General features: G+C 35.2%; 1 protein-coding gene across 4 annotated transcripts in view; it reads right to left on the reverse strand.

The window, feature by feature from the left end:
- Positions 1-5,044: 5,044 nt before the first annotated feature.
- MRPL1 (mitochondrial ribosomal protein L1) overlaps positions 5,045-17,926 on the reverse strand; it is a 130,175-nt gene continuing 117,293 nt past the window's right edge. For 3 of the 4 annotated variants that reach the window (XM_047856533.1, XM_047856535.1, XM_047856534.1), the window contains one exon: positions 14,791-14,983. In XM_047856533.1, the coding sequence (XP_047712489.1) occupies positions 14,865-14,983 (119 nt within the window). In that variant the 3' untranslated portion in view covers positions 14,791-14,864. Of the gene's footprint in view, positions 5,056-14,790; positions 14,984-17,926 lie in introns of those variants that run through there. The other variant, XM_047856536.1, reaches the window with a different exon arrangement.

The raw sequence follows: 17,926 nt of genomic DNA on the forward strand, positions 1-17,926 counted from the left end.
TGAATAGCCCTCTATCATTTGAATAAAGGAAATTAGTCATTTAAAATGTTCCCATTAAAAATACCCTAGTTCCAGATGGATTCACTAGTAACATTTATCCAATATTTGAGGAAGACATAATAGTTATCTCACCAAAATTTCAGAAAATATGAGTACTTCCCACCCAACTCATTTTGAAACCAGCATTAACCTGATACCTAAAGTAAAGCTATTTCCAAAAAATAAAAAAATAAGTAAATAATTAAAGATCAATATCTCTCCTGAACCTAGTTGGATAAGTTTCTAATAAAATATCAAATCTAAATTAGCAACATATAAAAAAGATAACGCAGCATGACCAAGAGGGATTTATCTTAGGACAGAAGGTTGGTCTAACATTTGAAAAACAACCAATGTAAATCACCATGTGAACTAAAAAAGAAAATCCATATGGTTTTCCTAATAGGTGTGGAAAGCACTTGATAAAATTTAACACTTAATATGAACAATAACAATTCCAAAACATTCTCAGCAACCTAGAAATAGAACTTCCTCAACCTTCCTCTTGCCATTAAAAAAATTTTAAATAAACAGAGATACCAATCATGGATTAGAAGACAATATTGTTAATGTACTAGTTCTCTCTAAATTAAAATGCTAATTCAATGAAATCCCAATCAAAATACAACAGCCCATTTTGTAGAAATTGAGAAATTTTTTTTAATGTTTATTTATTTATTTTGAGAGAGACAGAGACAGCGCAATTGGGGTAGGGGCAGAAAGAGAGAGGAGGGAGAATCCCAGGCAGGCTCTGCACCATCAGCACTGAGGTCAGCGTGGGGCTTGAACTCATGAACCATGAGATCATGATCTGAGCCAAAGAGTTAGTCACTCAACAGACTGAGCCACCCAGATGCCCCAAAATTGAGACACTTAGAAACTTGGCTGAATCTAAAATTTATATAGGAATATGAACTTAAAAATAACCAGAACAATTTTTTAAATAAAGTTAGAGTGCTTATTTTATCTGGTTTTAAGACTTACCATAAATTACAGTTATCAAAATAGTGTGGTATTAGTATATGGACAGGTAAATAGATCAGTGGAACAAAATGGAGAGTTCAAAAATATGTCTATGCATATATGATTAATTAATTTTGACCAAGGTGCCAAAGAAAGGAGAATAGATGGTCTTTTCAACAAATGGTGCTAGAATAACTGGATAGCAAAATGGAAAAATGCATCTCAATCATTATACCATGCAAAAAAAAATTTATTTGAAATAAATCACAAACCTAAAAGTGAAGGCTAAAACTTATAAACCTAATAGGAGAAATGTAATAGACCAAAATATAGAAGAAAATTTTTGCAACTTTGGGAAGGGAAAAGATATCTTAAGACACACAAAGCATTAAGCATACAAGGATATTAATAAAATAGATATGAAAATTGTAAAATTCCATTCTTTGAAAAAGCTAACTAACAAAATGAAAAGCCAGTCCACAACTGGAAGAAAATATTTGCAACATATATATTTGACAAAGAACTTGAAACCAGATTATACAAATTATTCTTCTAACTCAATGAGAAGACAACACAATTTTTAAAGAGCAAAACATTTGAACAGACACCTTGTTCTAATTACAAAAGAAGATATGAGAACGTCTAATTAGCACATGAAAAGAAGCTCAACATCATTAGTCACCAGAGAAATGCAAATTAAAATCACAATGAGATACCACTACACACCCACTAGAATAGCTAAAATTAAACAGATGAAGAATCCAACTGAGGATATGAAGTAATTTTAACTTTCAAACATTGTTGATGGGAGTGTAAATGGTATGACCACTTTGTAGACCTATTTGGTTGTTTCTTGAGAAAGTTGTCACTTACCATATGACCTAACAGTTCCATTATTTATCCAAGGGAAATGAAAGCAAATGTCCACAGAATAAGCTTATACATGAATATTCATAGAAGTTTTATTCAGAATAGCCCCAAATGGGGAACAATACAAATACCCATCTTTTGAATACATTTGGCATATCTAAACGAGAGAATACATTTCAGCAATAAAAAAAGAACAATGTATTTGATACACACAGCAACATGAATTTCAGTATTATTCTAAGCAAAAGAAGCCAAAGATAAAATATATGCATCACATCATATGATCCATTTATATGAAAATCTAGAGCAAGCATAAATACGGTGACAGAACACAAAACTATAGCAACAGAACACAAAATTACTGTTGCTTGAGGCTGAGGCAGGAATTAGTAAAAATTGCACTAAGTAAACTCTGAGGTGATGAAAATGTTCTGCGTTTTTATTTTCATCATGGTCATATGGGTATAAACTTTTGTCATACTCTGAAATGTGCAGTCAGTTCTACTATCATGCTTATTTTGACAATGCAAATTTGTTGTAACACAGCACAAAAAATTTTTAATGTAACTTAAATTTTATGTATGATTTCATCTGCTAAAAAACACCAGATGAACAGAGAAAATTGTACCCAACTAAAGTAAGACATGTATATACACCCTGCCAACCTTCATACTACTATTTTCATATATGATACTTCAAACTGTTATAAACCCCACCATACAGTGTTACTACATTTGTTTTTAAAAGGTAATTTTTTTAATGATAAAAATGACAAAATATCTTCCATATTTTCCCACATATTTACCATTTCTGGCCTTCTTCCTTCATTTATATGAAATTAGGTTTGTATCTGGTATCATTTTTCTTCCTCTAGAAGAACTTCTTTTAACATTTCTCATAATTCAGGTTTGCTGGAAATAAACTCTTTGCTTTTGTCTGCCCAAAAATGTCTTTATGTCACTCTCAGTTTTAAAGGATATTTTCACTTGACATAGAATCCTAGATGAATCTTTTTTTTTTTAAATCATGTTAAACTTATCATTCTATTCCTTGTTTTGGCTTATTTCCTGACAAGAAATCAGTAGTAATTCTTATCTTGGTACCCCTATATTTAATATTTCTTTTTTTCTCTGACTGCTTTCAAGAGCTCCACTTTATCACTGGTTCTCAACAATTCAAATAAGATAATGCCTTAGAAGAGTTTTCCTATCATCCTGCATGGAATTGGTTGAGTTTCTTAGATTTAGGAATTCTTCTTTCCATCTTGTTTGAAAAAATTAATCTATTTTTCCTTCAAATATTTTCTCTGGCTCCTCTCTCCTGCACTTTTCAGGAACTCCAATTACACCTACATTAGACCACTTGGAATATTCCTCAAGTCACTGAGAAACTGTTCTATTACAATTTTTTTTTCTGTTGCTCAATTTGAATAGTTTCTATTTCGGTATCTTCAAGTTCACAATTCATGTCTTCTACAGTGCCTAATCAGTTGATAATCCATAGGTGAATTTCCCAGACACTGCATTTCGTAGCTCTAAAGTTCTCTTTGCTTCTTTTTAATATCTTTCACTTCTCTCCTCGTAATGTTCATTTTTTTTTCCATTACATACTTGAACGTATGTATAGTAGTTACTTTAAAGCTCCATTAGTAGTTATCTGCTTTAAAGCTCCAGTAGTAGTTATCTGCTACTTCATTCATCTGTCAGTTACTTTAAAGCTCCAGTAGTAGCTTTAAAAGTAGTTACTTTAAAGCTCCAGTAGTAGTTATCTGCTACTTCATTCATCTCTGTCATTTATGTTTCTATTGACTGATTTTCTTCTCTGCATGTTCCTCCTTATTTGCATGTCATAATTTTTGGGGGGCACCAGATATCATAAATCCATGTTCTTGAGATTTTAGATTTTTTATTTTATTCATTTCAAGTATTGACTTTGGCAGGCAGTTACTTGCTAATCAACTTGATCCTTCTGAAGTTGTTTTTAAGCTTTGCTAGTAGTGGTCTAGAGTAGCCTTTACTCACAGCGCTTAGCCCTATTGTAAGGCATGACTCTGGGGTATCTACTGAATGCCCAAGATTTTTAATGAGGTCTTGTCACTCTGGTGGCAAAAATTCAAATGTCTCTCACCCACATGTAAGCTCTGGGAATTGTTCAATTTACAGATTCCCAGAAGCAGCTTTTTGTCTGATTTTGTGGCATTTTATTCTAGGTATGTGCTCTTTAGCAAACAGCAAAAGATCTTTTGACATCTCTGCAGATTCCTGGAGCTTCTCTACAGAGCATCTATATCTCTGGTGCTGTGCCCCACAAACTGAAGCTGCCATAGGCCTCCCACAATCTGATTTCAGTGTCTTCTCTAAGGAAACTGCCATGCTTTCCTTGGTTTCTCCCCTCCTGCACCTCATCTGGCAAGTGACTTAGGCAGAACTTAATTTGACCTATGAAGCTGTAGCAACACACTCAGAAATTTTGCTAGTCTAAACGGGAAAATTTGGGGGGATTAAATATTAAAATAGAAAGGAAAAAGAAAATCTAAAAGTAATACTAAAAGTAAGCCAGCTCCTCAGTCACTATGATTAAGTAATAGATTTAAATTACAGCTAAGAATGAGTCTCATTTCTGTTAATCTAATAGAGCTGACAAACATAGCAATATTTGAGAAAAAATTAAGAGTCAGCAAATTACCTTGTATCATGAGGCACAAGAAGAAAAAAGTGTTTGAATGTTCTACCAAACTTCTAATCAACAGTGTGACTCTGTAGAGCACCGTATTGGGGGGGGGGGGGGGCAGGGCACGGAATCTGAGACCATGTAGAAATCAGTGGGAATGAATTCTGTGATACACACCATCTGTCACAATTTGCCTGGTTGGAGATGGGGGATGATATAACATAAGCCATGAATTTACAGTCCCCATTCTAGGTTGAGTAGTAATTGACATTGCATAATGTACCAGAAACAATACCTGTAAAACTTTATAGGCCTAATTTTTTAAAATGTATATTTATTTTGAGAGAGAGAGAGAGAGAGAGAGAGAGAGAGAGCGCATGCAAGTGGGGGAAAGGCAGAGGAAAAGGGAAAAAGAGAATCCCAAGAAGGTTCTATGCTCAGCCCAGAGCCCATCACAGGGCTCAATCTAATGACCATGAGATCATGACCTGAGCTGAAATCAAGAGTCAGATGCTTAACTAAGCCACCCAAACACCCCTTTATATGTCTAATTTTATTGAATATTCGGATTCAGATTTAAGAAGGGGGTAATGTTCAAAACCAGGTTCTAGAGTCTGACAGAGAACCCTTCATTATATAGGATAATTTGAAGAAAAATAATCCCTCCCAAGGAAGCCAGTAACTTGTTAGAATTAGAAAATGATTTCTTCCACCTTTTAATTTTTAAGAAAAATTTATTGTATAAATTATGTAAAACTCTAGATTACCATGTTACAACTTTAATCTATGGAAAGTGATATTCTAAATTCCATTTCCTCTACTAACAGAATTTAAAAATTCTTCATATATTATTAAAGAATGTCACAGTCAGCAAAATGGTTAAAATGAAAAACATAAACCAATTATTGGCAAGGATATGGAGCAGGATGTGGAACTCCTACATGTTGGGAGTGTATATTGGTACTATGTTGAAAAGCTGTTGAGCATCATCAACTATAAATGAGCATATACCTCACTTATGATCCAGTAAATCCACTTCTTAGGTATTTATCCAACAGAAATGCATATATGTATTCACCAAAAGAAACAGACAAGAATGTTAATAAGCAGCATTATTTGTAAACCTAAGACTTCACCAGATGTACAAGAATGTTCATATCAGCATTATTTGTAATACCCTTAAACTGTAAACAATCCACGTTATCAATAGTAGAATGGAAAACTGATACACTCATACAGTGGAATATTCTACAGCAATTAGCATGTGAGCAAAATTACAACTACACACAATAATATGAATTTCATAAACATAGTGACTGAATTAACCCAGACCTCCCCCTAAAATACTTATGATAATTATTATTCTATTTACATAAAGTTTAAAAATAGGTAAAACAAGTATGTGGTCTTAGAAGTCGTATTGGTCACCTTGAATAGGAGTAGTTTCCAAGAAAGGAATGAAGGGGTTTCTGGGGTGCTGGTATTATCTATTTCTTGATCTATGTGCTACGTACATACTCACTGTGGGAAAATTCATCAAGGTGTTTATATATATTTTTTTAGATTTTTTTTCTACAGTTTATTTTTTATAATTTACATCCAAGTTAGCACACGGTGCAACAATAATTTCAGGAGTAGATTCCTTAATGCCCTGTGCCCATTTAGCCCACCCCCCCTCCCACAACCCCTCCAGCAACCCTCTGTTTGTTCTCCATACTTAAGAGTTTCTTATGTTCTGTCCCCCTCCATGTTTTTTATATCATTTTTGCTTCCCTTCCCTTATGTTCATCTGTTTTGTACCTTAAAATCCTCATGAGTGAAGTCATATATTTGTCTTTATCTAATTTGGCTTAGCATAATACCCTCTAGTTCCATCCACGTAGTTCCAAGATTTCATTCTTTTTGATTGCCAAGTAATACTCCATTGTGTGTGTGTGTATCCTATATATATATATATATATATATATATATGTATATAAATACATATATATGTATATAAACACATATATATGTATATACACACACACACACACACACACACACACACACACACACGGGGCATTAAGGAATCTACTCCTGAAATCATTGTTGCACCATGTGCTAACTTGGATGTAAATGTGTATGTATATATACATATATACATATACATATATATATATATATATATATATATATATATATATATATACACACACACACACACACATCTATTCATCCATTGATGGACATTTGGGCTCTTTCCATACTTTGGCTATTGTTGAGAGAGCTGCTATAAACATTAGGGTGCACGTGTCCCTTTGAAACAGCATACCTGTATCCCTTGGATAAATACCTAGTAGTGCAATTGCGGGGTCGTAGGGCAGTTCTATTTTTAATTTTTTGAGGAACCTCTATACTATTTTCCAGAGTGGCTGCACCAGCTTGCATTCCCACCAGCAGTGCAAAAGAGATCCTCTTTCTCCCTGTCCTCACCAACATCTGTTGTTGCCTGAGTTGTTAATGTTAGCCATTCTGACAGGTGTGAGGTGGTATCTCATTGTAGTTTTGATTTGTATTTCCCAGATGATGAGTGATATTGAAGGGTGTTTATATTTCTGAATTAAGGTTGTAAGTCAATGAAACTTGCCTTAAAATTACTGGGCAATAACAACAATGTACAGGTTTACAGCACAGTTCGAACTTGAATCCTTATAGTTTAACTCCAGGTTTGTGATCTTAATCACTATTATTTTACCAATCTAACTTACAGAAGTACTCACTCATACTTGCAAAAAGACACACATATGTGTTCATCAAAATGATACATGTGAAATAACCTAAATATCAACCAATAGGTAATATATATATTACCATACACCTGGTAATGAATGTACCCCGATATATATTACCAGATGTATGGTATTTATGTTAGGTAATGTATATATTACCATATACCTGGTAATATTTTTCTATGATACCATATACCTGGTAATATATACATTACCTAACATAAATACCATACACCTGGTAAAATATATCGGGGTACATTCATATTATGGAGAAATACAAAACCTTTTAAAAAATATAATAGTCATGGAATAATGCTTGATGTTATTGAGTGAAAAGTTAATTGTGAAATATTAAATACAGTACAATACAATCCATATTTATCCACATGTCAATAGGCAGATGTAGGAACAGAATTTGTAAAAGTATAGAAGATTCACATGGAAGTTGGGTGGGGGAAATCAGAAGTTTGGCTCTGATTGAACCTTTTTACCACGGGAATCTGTTCATGTGTTTATATTTGTTTAACAAAATGAAATTGACAATTCTCCCCTCCAAAAAATAAGCAACTTTTTTTGCATTCAAAGAATATTTCCTATTGTATGTACTTTCAGATTAATAAATATTTTGAGTTCAAAGAAATATAGTTATTGATTTCACAGAAATCATAGGAGACATTTAATAAAAATTCAAGGAATGAATGGGCCTTAGAGATTTGTTAATCCTATCAGTGCTACTAATTCTTCCTAAATATCCATCCAAGCTATAGTGAGCTAATGTAGTGGGCATCTATTGGTTTTCCTCCCCAGCACTCAACAGCTATTTCTTTTGGTAAAAGCACTTCAATATTCTCCTGTGGAATTTCTTCTATCCTACTGCACACACCTTAGGTAAGATGATCAATTCTGTTTTCTTTCGACCAAAGAGTAGGTGTGTAAACTAAACTAGGCCAACCAGACTCTCTCCCTTGAGAACTTAAATCTTGAGTGGAATGACATAAAGTCAGAAAACAGAGCTGATTCAGTACCGGAAGAAACTGTCCATTGGTTCTTGCTATTTAGATTCCATTAGCTGCTTCCTAATCTTTCCCAATACCAGTTGTTTGGCTTTTCCTTAGATTCTGTGAATCATCCCATTTCCTTAGAACACATTCCTTCTCTGGTTAAGTCAGTCAATTTCCATTGACAGCAACTGAAGAATGCTATTGATACAGCTGAATGTAAATACACTCAGTAAGAAGAATCCACAGCATCTAAGTTTTGTTTATTAACTTTGTGCCAGGATTTCCTTCTTTATAAAACCTACATTAGTTCTAACTCTACTTCTGGAGCTTCATAGTATCCAAGCTCCATCTTGCAATGGCACATATTTAAAAACTACTATCAACTATACCTAAATACTTTCGCAGCAAAAAACTCATTTTCTCAATTAAAATATGTGACTACTTTAACTCACTAGAACTGGCTATAATAAAAAAGACAGACAATTCCAAATGTTGATAAGGATGTGGAGAAACTGGAACCTTCATTCCTTGCTGGAGGGAATATAAAATGGGATAGCTACTTTTTGTTTTTTTAATATTTATTTATTTTTGAGACTAAGAGAGAATGAGCAGGGGAGGGGCAGAGAGAGTGGGAGACAGAGGACCAGAAGCAGGTTCTGCACTGACAGCAGTGAGCCTGATGCAGGGCTCAAACTCATGAACCACAAGATTATGACCCGAACCGGAGTCAGACACTTACCTGACTGAGCCACCCAGGTGCCCCTGGGATAGCCACTTTGGAAAGCATTTTATATAATTAACATATTTATATGATTTAGTGTTTTTAAATTGAATTTACAAATAATCACCTATTGTAATGTCATCCTAGGCAATGATACCCATGAGATCATGGGTATCTTTATATGTTAGCTATATTTTTCTATGATACATTAAAGATTACTTAACTATTAATTTAAAATGTGGTTCACTTACCATTCAAATTCATTTCTTTTTTTTTTTTTTTTTTTTTTTTTTTTTTAATTTTTTTTTCAACGTTTATTTATTTTTGGGACAGAGAGAGACAGAGCATGAACGGGGGAGGGGCAGAGAGAGAGGGAGACACAGAATCAGAAACAGGCTCCAGGCTCTGAGCCATCAGCCCAGAGCCCGACGCGGGGCTCGAACTCACGGAGTGCAAGATCGTGACCTGGCTGAAGTCGGACGCTTAACCGACTGCGCCACCCAGGCGCCCCTCAAATTCATTTCTTGTGCAACTAATGGTATATACTTATTGCCCTTTGGGAACCACTGGTTTTTTTCTATTTAGAAAAACATATAAATTAATTTTCATTAAAGCAATTGCCAACTTAGTAAACATAATATAAAATTTATGTAACATATGATGAGATACAGAAAGTGTTAGACCTTTCATGTAGCAAACACTTAGTGATTGCTTTTGGTTGCCTTTTCTCAAGAGTAAGTGACTGAAGAGCTGGGAATGTGGGAAACCTCCAGAGTCAAGAAGTCTCCTGTCTACTCTGTATTCATGATCACAGCCATGCTCTTACAGGAGCAAAGGCGACTTCCACATAGGTAGAAGGGAAAAAAGGAACTACAACCAAATGTTATTTAAAGAATTATGGGTCATTGTTTTCTTTAAACTTTTCATTGTTTTTCCTTTCTCTGCTTTGCCAAATTTATTTATTGCTCTTCTATTTTTTTAAAATAAAACAATACAGTAAAACTTTTTGTTCCTCAGATGAAAACTGAATATTTCATCCTTCAGATGAAAACTGAATATTATTTCAACCTATTCCTTATAATAGTTACATTTCGGGGGCGCCTGGGTGGCGCAGTCGGTTAAGCGTCCGACTTCAGCCAGGTCACGATCTCGCGGTCCGTGAGTTCGAGCCCCGCGTCAGGCTCTGGACTGATGGCTCGGAGCCTGGAGCCTGTTTCCAATTCTGTGTCTCCCTCTCTCTCTGCCCCTCCCCCGTTCATGCTCTGTCTCTCTCTGTCCCAAAAATAAATAAACGTTGAAAAAAAAAAAAAATAATAGTTACATTTCTAATTTGATCTTTTGATTCAAAAACAAAAATGTAAGTAAAGATACCAACTTCTTCCTTATTTTTTTAAGTATTGATAGTTACATACAACCTTTGGTGGCTAATTATGTTACTATGTACATGTACTAAGTTCTCAGAGCAATGGAAATAGATATTTGCCCATTATTACATGAAAAATATAATACTAAAAACCTGAATTACAAAAAAAAAAAACAAAAAACCCAAACTGAATGCCCTAAATGGCCAAAGTAGAACACAAAAACAATGGGTTCTGAAAAATGGACCTAAAATCTTCTTATAATTATATCTTGATTATTCTTAAAACGCTATAGGTTAAGAGATATGATATATGGAATTTTTCAGAGAGCCATCTAGCCTAATGGATAAGGTGTTGGAGTCTGGATATGTAGAATTTTCTTTTATTTTTTTTTGTTTATTTATTTATTTTTGAGAGAGATTACAAGTACATGAGTGTGAGTGAGGAAAAGGCAGACAAACAGAATCCCAAGTAGGCTCCACACTGTCAGTGCAGAGCCCAATGTGGGGCTCAAACTCAGAACCATGAGATCATGACCTGAGCCAAAACCAAAAGTTGGATGCTTAACTAATGGAGCCACCCAGGCACCTCAAGGGATTTGCTTTTAATTACTCTAGCAGGGATAAGGATAAACTGGGGAGTTGTGGATAGATGAAAGGGATAGATGTAAATAGCACAACTGCATAGTGCTGATAATTGCTGAAGCTGGGCGGTGAGTAAATAGGTGAGTAAATTTTTCTGTATTTTTGAAAAATTTTATAATAAAACAGAAACAAAAAAACTCTAAATACGCACTATTACAATGACAACTACAGCAAACGCCATAGTATGTTCAAAATAGAATAAAATTTATTAAAAACCCGTTATAAGGAGCGCCTGGGTGGCTCAGTCGGTTAAGCCTCCGACTTCAGCTCAGGTCACGATCTCACGGTCCGTGAGTTCGAGCCCCGCATTGGGCTCTGGGCTGATGGCTCAGAGCCTGGAGCCTGCTTCTGATTCTGTGTCTCCCTCTCTCTCTGCCCCTCCCCCGTTCATGCTCTGTCTCTCTCTGTCTCAAAAATAAATAAACGTTAAGACCCGTTATAAAACAAAGCTCCAAATGGTCTATATAGTAATTTTGCTTTTTTATCTGTATACTCAAATGAAAAAACAAGTATTTACCAATACGCACAAGGCAATTTAAAAGTTGTATGAAAGGTTATGATCGCCACCTACTGGACATTCTGCGTAACTGCTTGCTACAGGAAAAACACTACTGAATTAAGTGCCCCTATCCCACGACAAGCATCTGGTCTTTCACAAGATAATCCTATTAATACCATTAAATTTAGGTTCACGTGTGTGTTTCTATTAATAATGTTAGGTTACATAACTTTTAACAATGTGAAATGGCACCTTCAAAAAGATCATAAAATTTTTTCAGAAAGTACAGTGGTGACCATCTTATGATGTCCTTATATTACAGAAGAAAGATCCCAGATTTTGAAATGTTTTCTCATAGAGTGAGAGCCAGCATTTAAATTATTTACACACAGAGATAGACCAGAAACCTATAAATTAGTCCTGGCTCTTAAATTTGGCACATTATCTTTTAATCATCCCCGTCTTTTAAAATCTCAACTTTTAAGGGGCATTAAGGAATCTCCTGAAATCATTGTTGCGCTATATGCTAACTAATTTGGATGTAAATTTTAAAAAACATTTTTTTAAATCTCAACTTTATTGCAAATTTTACATTTTTTATGACCTAGCTAACTGCATATACCAGTGATTCTCAACCCTAGTGCATTAGAATTAACCTGTGGAATTTTTACATAAACTGTTGCTGTTACTACAGCCACAGATTTTTTTATCTAGCCATGATTAAAAGAGCCATTAGTAAATAACAGAGGTTCTCAAAGTGTTGTCCATAGAACAGCAACATCATCATCACCTGGGAATTTGTTAGAAATGTGAAAAGGTCAAGGTCCACCCAAAACTGCTAGGCAGAACCCAGAAATTTGTGAGTGTGAGCCCACCAGGTAATTTGGAATGAGGCTAAAGTTTGAATAGTACTAGTACTTAATATAAAAATTTTTAAGTTTTTAACTTCTTCAAATATAAGATTTAATTTATTGTTCTCTAAGAATATAATAATATAAAAGAGAAAGATATTTACGTTCAGAGTTATCTAGTACAGTTCTGTTTTTCCAGAAACATACCATAATAAACACTCAACATTAGTTCTAGTTAGCCAGAAGGAAAAATGCATAATGGAAGGGTAGGGAATAATTTGTCCATAGGCCAGTTAATTAAACCCTGGAACGTTCCTGCCCGGAGTAAGTTTTCCAACCATATTTCCTTGTTCAGGTTTGATCTGATCACAAAGGCACCTTTCTAAGACATAATTAAGACTCCTAGCCATACCATACCTTTTAACCCAGTAATGTCACTGCAAGGAATAGAGAGGAAAATAAATTACAAATCTAAAGCATTATAAATAATAGAGGAGGGGGATCTGAAAGTGAGTTAAATGCCCAACAATTAAGAAATAATTCCATAAATTATAGCATCAACAGGATGGAGTATTATTCAACCATTAAAATGATGCTTTCCCTATAAGACTTTAATTAATATGGAAAAATGCTTACTTTATAGCATCATGTGTATGTTCTGTCTCTCTCTGCCAACTGAAAATGGAGAGCACCAAAATATTCATGCTGGTTATCTTTGAGCAGTAGGATTATGAGTAGATTTATTTTTTATGTTTATTAGTGTTTCTAAAACTTTCAATTATAAGAGCATACTTAATCTACTAATCAGAAGAAAATCTACAAACATAGTAATAGAGCTTCTACTCTGAATTAGGATCTCTAAATAATGATTAATCAGTAAGTTTTCAAAAGACAGTAATTGGGGAAAACAAGTAAATACCTTTTTCTCTCCATCCTAACACTACTCTTTTCTCACACCACTCCTTCTAACCCTTTTATTTCTACTTTCTCACATCCACTCTGCCATAACCCCATAACTTAGAGATACCAAGACACTGAAGTATAATTCTTCAATATTTTAAAAATTTTAAAGTGTTCACATAAATAGGTTGATTTATCTTCTAAGATATATAAAAAGGAAGTACCATACCCCAATGGTTAAGAGAACAGGCTTTAAAATCACACAGATCTAGGTGTGAGTCTTAGGCTAGGGGAGCTCACATAGGTTTCAATTTCATTACCTGTGAAGTGGGAGTACCAAACCCCCCTCACCGAACCGCTATGAGGATGAAATGAGACAGTGCAGTAAAGGCATAAGATGGTAGGTGGGCACTCAACAGAAGGTAACTGCTGTTACTATTTTGTAGTTACTGTTAACTTTTGCAGTTACTATTTTTGTAAACAGCCTTTACATTTTAATTTTACTGTGGGGGGAAAAAAAGCTTAACGGGGTACAGTGATTGCTCATGGTCATTTGGACTTCTCTGACAACTTCCACTTCAAAAACAATTTGGGAGACCTACATGATGCTGCCAAAATATTCTTTACGAAGTGAAGATCCCACCAATGAATTTATCAATGCTACTATTTCATGAAAGAAGCAGCATTTGAACATCCGTTAAAAATAAATAAATAAAAAAGTAGAAGATAGTCTCTGAGTGAAGGAAATCATTCCAAAGAAAGGACAGTGGGCAACTGCATGCCAAAATTATCCTTACGTTTTTGATTTTTTCACCTACCAGTAAATACTTAGAGATCAACACCAGTTTGCAAACTGACACTTGGTGAAAGACACTTAACTTTCTAGCCTGATTCTTCTCCATTAAATGAAATTGTTCTATCTACATCATGGGATGTTCAGTCAACAAACACTAACCAAACCTATTACTTGCTATTAAGCAAAGGAATTCAGGCTCAAATGAGATTAAGTGCATGAAAACACTATACACTGCATATACAGCACAAAGCACCATAAAATTATACACTACTGTTACTACAAAAAACCACAAATATTATAAATTAATTCCTAAAAGAAAAAAAGCTTTCCCACCTACATTTTAACGTCTTAGTCATTTTCTATATGCATGCTATCACAAGTGATATTTAGAATTTTTAGAAAAAACACTTTCCTTACTTTTTCCATAGAAATAGAAGTATTTAGGATATAGCTCATGACTCTGCCATTCTCTGTCCTATGAAAATTGAGAATATTACTTTTCCCTCAGAATGGTATGACTCTCAAGGGAAAGCTATTAAGCTAGAAATTTCTGCTACAATTACCAGTGTGCAGAATCCAAATTCTAAGGAAGACAATTTAATATAGGTTCAGACAGAGAAAATTTTTTCTTATTTTTGAAAGTGTTGTAAGATTTTTCCAGTGTTAAAATCAAGTATGATGATTAAGAAATAAAAAGACACCAAATGTAGAAATTATACAGTTTTATAATTGTCTCCATTGCTTCTTAATCCACTGAAAATAATTTCATAATATAACATTTTTAGGCATCTTCTTTGTTATTTTCTTTGGTTTCTACTTCTTTAGGCAACAATGGCTCGATCTTTAGTAACAAACCTTCACTTGTTGAAGTCCGAAGGAAAGCTCGTACCACAAAAGGTCCTGGAAACAAAGACAAGAATCAACTTTTATTTTACTCCACAGATACATAATGAGCAGATATAAACATACAACAACAAACCTTATATAACTCATGTTATATTTTCCACTTGAAAAGTACTGATATTACTGAACTAAGATTTTGAATTATAAGGAACACAAGATCATTTGTTTTCTAGAGTAGAAGACAAACTAAAGAAACTCCAGCATATTAGAGATTTATCCTTGAAACTACATAATCTATAATAATTCATTTCTCTCTTCCAGAAGATGATCACCTAGAATTTATTTTACTGCAAAGTCGAAAGTGAAGGGAGCAGGTGGTGATATTTACATGTGATGGCAATATTCTAAATATTTATTTGAAATATCACAGATGCTATCTCTGTGTTACTAAACATTTAGTAAAATTCCCTAAAAATGAAAAAGCTTTTCATAAGAACAATTAAGAGACTTCATTTAAAATGGCAAAGCAAGATAGAGACAGTTCAAGATGGCAGCATAAGAAGATCCTTAACTCACCTCTTCCCACAGACACAGCATATCTACAGCTACATATGGAATAAATCCCTCGAAAAAGTCCTGAAAACCAGATGAGCAGTATCTCCACAACAAAGGATAAAAGGGCTGCATCAAGACAAGTAGGAATGGCAGAGACAACACTGTCTGCAAAAACCCCACTCCAGGCAAGGCGACCGAAAATCGGGAGGGATCTCAAAAATACAGAACTTTTCCCTGAGGACAAGGGCTTGGTTCCCCAAACTAGGCACCCCAACCACTGTGTCCTGTATCAGACAGATGAGCTCCCAAAACATATGGCTTTGGAAACCAACAGAGTGCATCCAAGAGAACCACAGAACTGGAAAGAACAGGGAACTCAGTGTTAAAGGGCTCACACATAAACTCATTCCACAACCTGGTGCAAAAGAAGCAGTGTGAAAAGCACTAGGCCATATGTGAAGGAAACCCACTTATTAATCTTAAAACAACTGCTGGAAAGAAGAAACCTGTTGAGACTTTCTTTGGGGATAAGAGTGCATTTTTGCCATCTCATTCAACCTTGCTAATGCCAGTGCTGGCAGGAGCCATGCTGGCAATCCTACTCTAACCTATCAGCGCCACCGAGCATGCTCTGCCCCCATTCCATGCCACATCCAGAGCACAGCTGGTGGGCAACCTTGCTGTGGGGCAGCCAAACTGCAACCAACTAGGTGAGCAACCCCACCCAATAAGGCAGCCTATTGCACAGGCAGCCAGTTGAGACCCAACCCACCCCCTCATTCCTACCATACCCGTGCCATAGACAGACAAGTACCCCACACCCGTCCCCACCCTCCCCGCACACAGCTGGCAGGTGCGTGAAGCCCACACAGGGGATACCTTGAGCACCAGGCTCTGGTGGCTGGGGGATTACACTTCTAAGCCCCACAGAAAATCTTGTACACAGGCCACTCCTGATTGGGAGAGGTAGCTGTTTCAATACATAGAAACACACAGAATCAGGCCAACTTAGGAGATAGAGGAATATGTTCCAAATGAAAGAACAAGGCAGAACCTGAGAAAAAGACCTTAATGAAATGATCATAAGTAATCTGCCTGACAAAGGGAGCAAAGTAACAGTCATAAAGATGCTCACTTGGGGGAAAGCATGGATGAACACAGGAGAACTTCAATAAAAAGACAGAAAATATATGAAAGTACCAAACAAAAATCACAGAACTGAAGAATAAAATAAGTGAACTGAAAAATACATTGGAGAAGCTCAACAGCAGACTGAATGAGAAACAGATCAGCAACCTGGAAGACAAAGCAATGGACTCACTCAGAGAAGGAAACAAAAAGAAAAAAGAATTTTAAATAGTGAAAATAGCTTAAGGAACACAGAGGACAACTTCAAGCAGAGTAATATTCTCATTATAGGGGTCCCAGAAAGAGAAGAAAGGGGCAGAAAACTTATAAAAAAGAGAAAAATAACTGAAAACCCTAACTTGAGGAAGGGAATTGACATCCAGATCCAAGGTCAGAAAGTTCTAAATAAGATGAAACCGAAGAGATTCACACTAATTAAAATTTCACAAGTTAAAGACAGAATCTTAAAAGCAGCAGGAGAAAAACAACTTGATACATACAAAGGCAGCCCATAAGGCTATCAGCAAATTTATCAGAAGAAACTTTGCAGGCAAAAGTGACTGATAGAACATACTCAAGGTGCTTAAAGGAAAATATCTACAACCAAGAACACTGTACCTAGCAAGGTTATCATTCAAAATAGGAAAAGGGATAAAAAGTTTTTCAGATAAGAAAAAGGTAAAGGAATTCATGATCATTTAATCAACCCTACAAGAAATGTCAAATGGAATTCTTTAAGCTGAAAGGAAGTAGTACTAATGAATGACAAGAAAACATACTTAGTAAAAATGTCACTGGAAAATGTAAGTATATTGTAAAAGTAGTGCATTTACTCACTTATAAAACCAGTATAAAAGTCAAAAGACAAAAGTAATAAAATTAAACCTATATTAATTAGTTAATGACACCAAAAAGTGTTAAAATGTACATCAAAACCATAAAACACAGCGGATGGAATAAAAATGTAGAGTTTTGGAATGAGTTTCTTTTTTTTTTTTTTTATAAATTTTTTTTTCAACGTTTATTTATTTATTTTTGGGACAGAGAGAGACAGAGCATGAACAGGCGAGGGGCAGAGAGAGAGGGAGACACAGAATTGGAAACAGGCTCCAGGCCTCAGCCATCAGCCCAGAGCCCGACGCGGGGCTCGAACTCACGGACCGCGAGATCGTGACCTGGCTGAAGTCGGACGCTTAACCAACTGCGCCACCCAGGCGCCCCTGGAATGAGTTTCAATTAAGTTGCTACGAGATGAAAAGAGACTGTTATATACACAGAATGGTATATGTGAACCTCACGGTAACCACAAAGAAAAAA

This window comes from Prionailurus viverrinus, chromosome B1 (genome assembly GCF_022837055.1).
Source record: "Prionailurus viverrinus isolate Anna chromosome B1, UM_Priviv_1.0, whole genome shotgun sequence".
Taxonomy (NCBI): Eukaryota; Metazoa; Chordata; class Mammalia; order Carnivora; family Felidae; genus Prionailurus; species Prionailurus viverrinus.